This window comes from Temnothorax curvispinosus, unplaced genomic scaffold (genome assembly GCF_003070985.1).
Source record: "Temnothorax curvispinosus isolate PA1 unplaced genomic scaffold, ASM307098v1 QBEX01003572.1, whole genome shotgun sequence".
Classification (NCBI taxonomy): domain Eukaryota; kingdom Metazoa; phylum Arthropoda; class Insecta; order Hymenoptera; family Formicidae; genus Temnothorax; species Temnothorax curvispinosus.
In genome coordinates this window covers 1-8,581 of record NW_020213352.1, presented here as the reverse complement: position 1 = coordinate 8,581, position 8,581 = coordinate 1, and the positions used below count along the sequence as shown (strand labels likewise).

The 8,581-nt window shown below is 34.4% G+C and overlaps 2 protein-coding genes across 2 annotated transcripts; one reads left to right on the top strand and one right to left on the bottom strand.

Annotated features, from left to right (window-relative positions):
• Nucleotides 1-491: 491 nt before the first annotated feature.
• LOC112452654 (cytochrome P450 4C1-like) lies at nucleotides 492-1,730 on the bottom strand. Its single transcript, XM_025012970.1, has 3 exons — nucleotides 1,481-1,730; nucleotides 919-1,098; nucleotides 492-843 (listed from the first exon to the last, which is right to left on the bottom strand). The coding sequence occupies exons 1-3, from the start codon at nucleotides 1,659-1,661 to the stop codon at nucleotides 665-667; spliced, it is 540 nt and encodes a 179-aa protein (XP_024868738.1). The 5' UTR covers nucleotides 1,662-1,730; the 3' UTR covers nucleotides 492-664.
• An 858-nt stretch (nucleotides 1,731-2,588) lies between these two features.
• LOC112452655 lies at nucleotides 2,589-4,728 on the top strand. Its single transcript, XM_025012971.1, has 3 exons — nucleotides 2,589-2,894; nucleotides 3,758-3,935; nucleotides 4,034-4,728. The coding sequence occupies exons 2-3, from the start codon at nucleotides 3,758-3,760 to the stop codon at nucleotides 4,384-4,386; spliced, it is 531 nt and encodes a 176-aa protein (XP_024868739.1). The 5' UTR covers nucleotides 2,589-2,894; the 3' UTR covers nucleotides 4,387-4,728.
• Nucleotides 4,729-8,581: the final 3,853 nt, after the last annotated feature.

Genomic DNA, 8,581 nt, shown 5'->3' with positions numbered 1-8,581 from the left:
CGATCACTCGTATCTAGTCTCGTATCTCGGACGAACGTAACTCTTACTGTCTTACAATAGTCTCGTATATAACTACTGAATACTCTTATTATAGCAAAACGTGCACGGAAAATAATCCTACAATATGTTATTCTTTATTTTTTTACGCTCTACAAGTTAGAATATATTTTGTATAATTGCGAGCATTTTAAGGATTAAAATAAATGTAATGTTATTGATTATGTATAATATGTAGAATATTTTTTATCTTTGCTATATTTTTTTTAACGGAAGGATCCCGTTTGTCTGTAAAAAGATTATCAACATAAGCATTATTTGCGCATAGGCATATTATACATGCAGTCATATTGCACAGATACAAGTTACATTGACCATATTATACACACAAATGCACTGCAAACACACGATTATATATATTGCACATATAAAATAGTAAAATTATAGAAACATTTTGTATATATGTATATTATTATTGACTATATAGTAATATAATTGTTTATTTAATATATATTTTATATTTGTTACATTTCTTTTATATTTCAATGTTGTACCGATAATGACACGTGTGCAAAGTGTTACTATTACGACGCTATTGACAATCATTTTGTAAGCAAATAAAACATTTCCTTTGTCTTCTATGATGTTCATTAACTCGGTATTTGCTTCAAAGGCTTAAATTCGTTTTACAGACAGGGATAAATTTTACACGATGTGGCTGAGCAGGGCGAAGTACCAAATCAACCTTCGGCCGAAAGTTCTTTAAATAATCGATGGGTTCCAAGTAGAAATTGTGTACCAGAAGAGCTATCATCGCCTTCATTTCCAGCATAGCAAATCGTTGACCTATAATTTGGTACATATCGTAATCTGTTAATATAACATGATATTACACATCAGCATATAAAAAATACAGCTTACCGATGCAGTTACGTGGTCCTGCACTGAATGGTAAATACGAATAAGGATGACGATGTCGGATCTTTTCAGGCAAAAATCTATCAGGGTCAAATACTTCTGGATTTGACCAAAAATTGGGATCTCTGTGGACTCCGTAAATATTAAGATGCAAGAATGTTCCAGCAGGTACCAAATATGACTCTAAAAAGCATATCATACAACAATTAAAACTTAAAAAAAAATTTAAGCTGTATTAAAACTTTAAAATTGAATATATACATATAATACAACGTAGGAATAGTTGATAGTTGCCTATAGTTTGCAAAATAAAAAAATGTAATGTAATTATTATTCAAATTTTACTAAGCATTACTTGCTTAACATTATTTTCTAAAAATATTGTATGTTGTATTAAGTAGATGAAGCTTTGTATATAAAATTTTGAAAATATTATAGATAAAACTTATCTATAAAAATATACAAATTTTTACATCTTTGAAATATACGGAAATATTGCCTTTTATGCGTATTTGATGACATTATTTAATAATTTATACAAGAAAAAAATTGATTAGATGCATACGTAATTTTACGTCTTCCCCAGCAATTCGTGATATTCCAAATGCGCTAGGATATAAGCGCAATGCTTCCTTTATACATCTCTCCAAATATGGTAGGTCTTGCAATAAGTTCATAGTAAACTTTTGCTCATTCTCTTGCAAGACAGTATTGACTTCGTTCCTGACACGATCCTGTATCATCATTGTTAATTAAAAGGCTTCTCTTGTTATTGTGATGTTTATACGTGGAAACAAATATATATCTAGGAAATATTTATTTTACACATGTTTTGATTAATTCATTTGAAATATGTGTATATAAATTACACTTAAGATATAAAAGAATATTTGAAATATGTGCGTACGCTTAATCGTGTGCGTGCGAATATTTTCTATATACATATATCTATTCCATATCTAAACTAGTAATTCAAAAAAGCAAATTGTTTACATATACACATATACACACTTAAAAAATATTTAAAAAGTTAGATATTTAATTGTCCGTCTGTATACATTTTCTTTGCACCCTCGAAGTGTATACGTGGGTTTATGACGTTCGATGCTATTTTTCTCTAAAGTATTTTAAAAAATTTGAAAAAATTCTTCTTCTATAAAGAAAAGAAGAAAAAATTCAAGAAACTTCTGTCTACACTGTAGTTGAAGATTTTATAATTATTTCAATAAACATCGTTAATTTAATATTTTCTGGAAGGTTCGCAAGTTTTATAGTTGTTGTGAGAGGACTTTGAACGAGCAATATGAGTTCCCGCCCTTTTAGAGGGCAGCTCCCGGTTGGCGGCGCGACTTGGCGCGCCACGCGTGCGTGCGGGCATCAATGGTGCTCACAAGAGCCTCGATCACCGTCGTGTTCAGACGTGTTAAGGTGAAATTTCATGGGCAGTGAAAAGCAGCAGCAAATCGTACTGATTGGCTGCAAAATAGAGAAGTTCTCGAGTTTCTAGAACTTCTCTATTTTGTAGCCAATCAGTACGATCTGCTGCTGCTTTTCACTGCCCATGAAATTTCACCTTTAGGCCTTAAGCAGAATGGCTGTCTTGGCAGTGTTTTATGCCTTAAGTTTTTGTCTTATGTAACTCTGTACAGTATTGTGCGTTACATAAGACAAAGACTCAAGGCATAAAACACTGCCAAGACAGCCATTCTGCTTAGGGCCTTAGTTACGGTTTAAGTTACAGAGTGTGACATACTTATATATAATAAAGACAGTATTCAGAGTGTATAAAGATCAAGATTGTTGTGTTCCCTGCCCATCTCACCACATTTCAAGTCGTCCCTGATTATATTTCCAATAGGTTATGGGTCCAGGGCACGATTTCCCTGTGTGAGGAACATAGCACGAAAGTGTATATACGAAGTGTGTGAGACGCCGGCGAAGGGCATAGAAAGAGATTGAAGCATCTAGAAGATTAGAGGGTAAGTAAATAATATTCCTCGTTGCTGACGAGCAAAACGAGAGAATTCTCAGTTAATAAGAATGTTCGTTCGATAAATACTGTTACAAGGAGATAGATGTTTTTGCCATTTTTCTCGAGAAATAGAAATAGAGGTAATAATGATAATAAGAGAATTAGAGAGTAGATGTGTAAAGTGAAATAAAGAAGTAGAGAATGATGAAGGAAAAAGAGATAGAAAAATGCCGTTTGGTAACAGGCCGGCGACGTGCGCGTGCAAGTCCGATCGTGAACGGCGAGAGTCATTTTTTTTGGCGCGCGGAAGTCCGATCGTGAGAGACGAGAGTCATTTTTTGGCGCCCGGAATTTGTTGCCGGGCGCGCACGAACACATAATCGATTTCAACTAACAAAATGGCATCGATGTAACATTATGATACACGCATAGATGTATGTACATGCGTATATATAAAACTCTATATGAGTTTATATTTATTTGAAATCGTTATGTATCGGATCGGTAATTGAGCATGACTTGCTGTGCGGTGTAGCTTGATTACTGTTTAGGGAAGCCGCGTAAATTTGTATGGGCACCGTGCGTGTGCGTGATCAACCCGAGCTCCCATAGATCTTTTCAGCAGTGCTGGGGATCGCAACGGACAGTGGTGTGCGCGTGCGGATAGCCCTGCAGAGGCGCGTGGTTTTCTCGCTTTGGGGTTATTGTGAATTGCAGTGCGTTCTATATAGCCTCATAAGCATTAAATTTTTATCGCTGAAAGAGATCTAGTGATAGAAATTGTAAATTATTATTTGTCAATACGAATGTTGGTTTATCTTGTCAAAAGAGGAATGCTAATGTTCAATTGAAATTTAAATCCCGATCTAGATGAAAAAAGAGACAGAGAATCTTTCGGTGGAGGAAGAAGGCCAAGATGCGCTGGTCGACTACGACAGCGATAGCAGCATTATCACGGTAATAGAAAGAGAAAAAAATAGCGAGGAGACGGTAAGAAAAGATAGAGAAGAAAAAGATAAAAACGAGAAGACAGTAAGAAAAGATAGAGGTAAGAGAATATTTTTTTTGAAAATAAAGTAGTCCAGAAGAATAATATATATATGCATTCAGAGAAAATAAAAATAGTAATTTCAAAATTCCGTATAGAAGCAAAAAATAAAAAGGAGGAGACGGAAAGAAGAGGTGCAATCCCGAAAAAAAACTTGCCTAAAGTCAGAGAGAATATAGATGTGACCAAAGCATGGGAAGAAAACCGTCCAGTACTGCCAATTGGAACTAAAATATTATATGAAAAGCAAGAAAAATTGGTCGCAAAAATGGATAATTCGATGCAGATGCTGGACAAAGTAATGACGAAGGCCACCGAGATGATGGAGAATATGGTAGAAGTCTCCCGTTTAAAATTAGAGAAAGAAAAAGTAAAACTTAAACGTTTAGAGGCAAGCAATAAAAATACGCAAAATTCAGTAAAGAACAGCACACAAACGTTAAAGAATTAGAAGTAGAGTTTAAAAAGAGAAAGTTAGATGAAACAACAATCTGTTCAGCCGAAAAAGATAGAAGTTTAGAGACAATTAAAAGAACTTTAGAAGTGGAATTAAACAATCAAAGATTGCATATTAGAAGAGAATATAAGCTGACGCAAAAATCCAACTTTGATCTTTGGATGGATTATTTAAAATCCGAGTTAATGAATAACGATTTGTTAGATGTAATAGATTCAAACATTGAAAGTCCAGAAAATCTTTCTGAATTAAAAGTTGCTAAGAGAAAAAGTCTAGTTAGAGATATAATAATTAATCATTTAGATGAAAATTATCATAAAAGGATCTTACATGAAAAAGATCCAAAAGAAATTTTAAAGAAACTAAGAAGATATAAAAAGATTGAAATAAATGTTACTCATGCATCGGTACGAGCTAGATTTTATCAAATCAAAATGAGAAAAGATGAAAAAGTAAGTGATTTTTGCGAACGCTTTGATTCAATAATTAGAAAATATGAATCATGTGAAGATGCGGTAACTCTCACAGAACAAGAGATTAGATCTGCATTTTATCAGGCTGTGTCAATTAATGTACCAAAGCTGAGAAATGTAGATTTGATTAGAAGACAAACTAATCTTAAAGAAATGAACATAGATGAAATAAAATCTTTTATAATGCAGTTAGAGGCAGAGACTAAAAGTAAGATTGAAGAGAAAACAGAGAAACCTGAAATTAGAGTACAGAGGGCTGCCGCAGAAGAAAATACTAGACAGATGAAGTGCTACAGATGCAACCGAATAGGTCATATGGCAAAGAACTGCCCACTAGCGGAGTCAGAGGCCTGGTTCTGTTATTACTGCCAGGAAGTACGAGGTCACAAGGGTGATAATTGTCCGAGTGCCGAAGCCCAGGCGAACAGAGCTAGAAGAAAAAGGGTTTTATTTAAATAAAACCGTTAATAAAAACATAAAGAAAAAGGGTAGATTTGTGCAAAAAGGCACAAAAAGAGTAGATAACAAAGGGAAAATAACCAAGATACAACCAGCTGAGAAACCTATATCAACGAAAACAGCAAATGAAGGAGAATCAGAAGAAGATAAATTATACATGGTTAAATTAATAGAAGATAGAGATAGTTCAAAAGAGGTAACTAATTTTACTGCAGATTCGGGTGCTACGGATCATATTGTGAATAAGAATTTTATTCTGTCAAATTTTGAAAAATGTAAAGATAGAGTTATTAAATGCGTGAATAAAAATGAGCTTGCAAACATTTCAATAGATGGTAAAAGAGATCTTTCGCTAATAACGAATGAAAAAGAAAAGAGAGTCATTAAATTAACAAATGTAATTGCAGCAAAGAAAGTATCCAAAAATTTAAGAAAGTTGGCTGATGCAGGGTTCAGTATTTATTTAGATGATAAAATGTTTAAAGTTTACAATAAACTGACAAATAAAATAGTTTTTAAAGAAATTTACACACAGATGTAGAGCAGAAATTGTTACACATAGTGAGCTTCCTGAACAATCGCAAACAAACATTCAGAGCAATGAATTATCCATTTCGGAGGGAGAATTAGATGAGAAGGATAATGTTGGTTCTGCGATTGGGAGGGAGAATGAAGGAGAGCTCACAAATGTGAACGAAAATATAGAACACAACAATGCTGAACTCGAGCAAGTCATTAAGGTTGTATGACCCGTAAGATCTCTGCCAAAAGTTTAAGAAACGTAACATAAAGCTAATTAGCATATTTAAGAAGATATTCTTTACTGGAAAGTAATATTTATGTTAATATTTTATTAAAATAACGGTTGCCTGTGTTTTTAAGAGCTATAGAGACATTTTTATGCATATTTTCTCGTATGTAAACTTTCACCTTTAATGATTTTTAGAAAGACTGTACCTGACTTGCAACTGACACAAACGAAAATCTGAAAGTGTGAAAATCTTTAAAAAGTAACAAAACATAGTAATTACTGTTTAAAAATACTAATAAAATTATATTATGTCATTTATTTACGTCATTTATTAATAAATTAAATACAATAGCTCTCATAAAACAGTATTTTGATCGCGACAACGTCGCATTTTCTGTAAGTTGGTAGCATTGATCTCACTCGACATCAGCTGCGTGAACGCGAAGTGTGCTCCGAGCACGTGTAATATACAGACGCATCGTTTGAGGTTAGTTTTCGCTTGCGCTACAAAAATGCCAAAAGTAAAACGTTACATGTGCCATGGAATTGTTACAATCATCTGGTATGGTTTCGACTCGTGTCTTCAAATTACGTTTCCCAGTATTATCTGTGCTAACCGTTGATTGTACACTTTTTCAGTGACAACTTTTCCTTTCCACATGTAACGTTTTACTTTCGGCATTTTCGTAGCGCAAGCGAAAACTAATCTCAAACGATGCGTCTGTATATTACACGTGCTCGGAGCACATTTTCGATACACAGAAGGCTCTATTAGAAAAAGTAACGGACCTCTGTAGTATTTGTTATCCTTTACGGAAAGTGACGGAGAGAGAGGTTCTAATGTGACGTCATAGTGCGCTGTTGCCGGATCTCTATACTTACGAGTTCAGCGAGACCAAGCGAGACTGTTCACTGTTTGCTTTTTATTCAATATTTCAGAAAATATCCTCGAAATCATAATTTTTTTGGTTCTAATTTGTTTGTAAGATGTTTATTAATATTTCTGCAAAGTTTTAAAAGGATGCCATATTTTCTTCGATATTAATTTCTCAAATAAAGTTGAAAAAATAGTGAAATTTGATGAATTCCCGTAAGAGCCCATGTTAAATTCAAATTGTTATAACTTTTGAACGGGTCTCGCAAACTTGTTCAAACTTGGCACAATGCTTTATTATTATAATACTCATCACCTGACAAAGTTTGAAGAATTTGGCATTTTTTCTTCTAAGGGGTCATACAACCTTAAGTTAGAGGATATACAGACAATAGAGAATATAGAAGAAATGTGTGAAAGCTCAGTAATTGAAAAAGTAAAGAAATTAGAGAAAATAAATGAGGAGATGTTATGGCATGTTAGGTTAGGTCATGCGTCGTTAAACTATCTAAGACAGCTACAAAAAGTAGAAAAGAAATTAGAGACAGTTAAGTTTGATAACTCCTTATTAGAGTGTGAAGTCTGTATAATGGCAAAGATGGCAAAACTGCCGTTTAAAGAAAACAGAAATAGAGCACAGAGACCACTACAGGTAAAACATACGGACATCATGGTCAAATAAAACCTAAATACTATCCAGGACAAAAGAGGTTTATAATCACCTTAATAGACGACTATTCTAGATTAGCGAAAGCTTACTCTTTGAAGACGAAAGATGAATCGGGAGAGGCTCCCCTGCTAAAAATGACCGATTGAATCCGATTAAAAATTTTGAATCCGCATGAATATGGATTCTTGATCCGGAAATCACGGATTTATAACGATTACACCGACTGAAAACGATTGAAACGGATTGGTATTCAAGGATGTAATTTCAATCAGATTCTATCGATTTGAATTGTTATGATTTTATAACGATTACACTGATTGAAAACGATTGAAACGGATTGGTATTCAAAGATGTAATTTCAATCGGTTCCTATCGGTTTGAATCGTTACACGCAGAAAATTTTTCTCGAAAATACAAGTATACACGAACAAAGTAAATACCATATAAATCTTGCACGGCATATAGTCATAATATGCAAAAGATTTCAAGAAAGTATAGGAAATTTAGAGAGCAAAGAATAAAAATATGGCTGATGGACAAAAAACGAGACGTCTGTTGCAGTCATGGCAAAAACATAAGTTGCTATTATAGGCTATGGCGGTCAGCTGTCCGCCACGAGCGAACTTGAGAACGCTGTAGAAACCCTGCCAAGCTGCCCTAGATATAGAGGTCGATGTTGAATCTCAATCACGCGAGAATATACCGGCGATGCGCCGCGTAGCGGGCGCGAACCGAACCCTTTCGCCGCGCAAGCCCGCGTTGCCGCTCGCGCCGCGCGCCTTCCGTCGTTAGTATAGGACTTTTTTTACTTTTCTTATATTTTCTTGTTATAATCCGAGAGGTAGCGACACAAAAGTGTCAGCGATTTTTTATTAGTCTTGGAACAAAGTAATTTCTCTTGTTTTAATAGTGTTGTTGATGAAATGCAGAGTCTGGCTGCGCTGTCTCGCTGGAATGGGCGT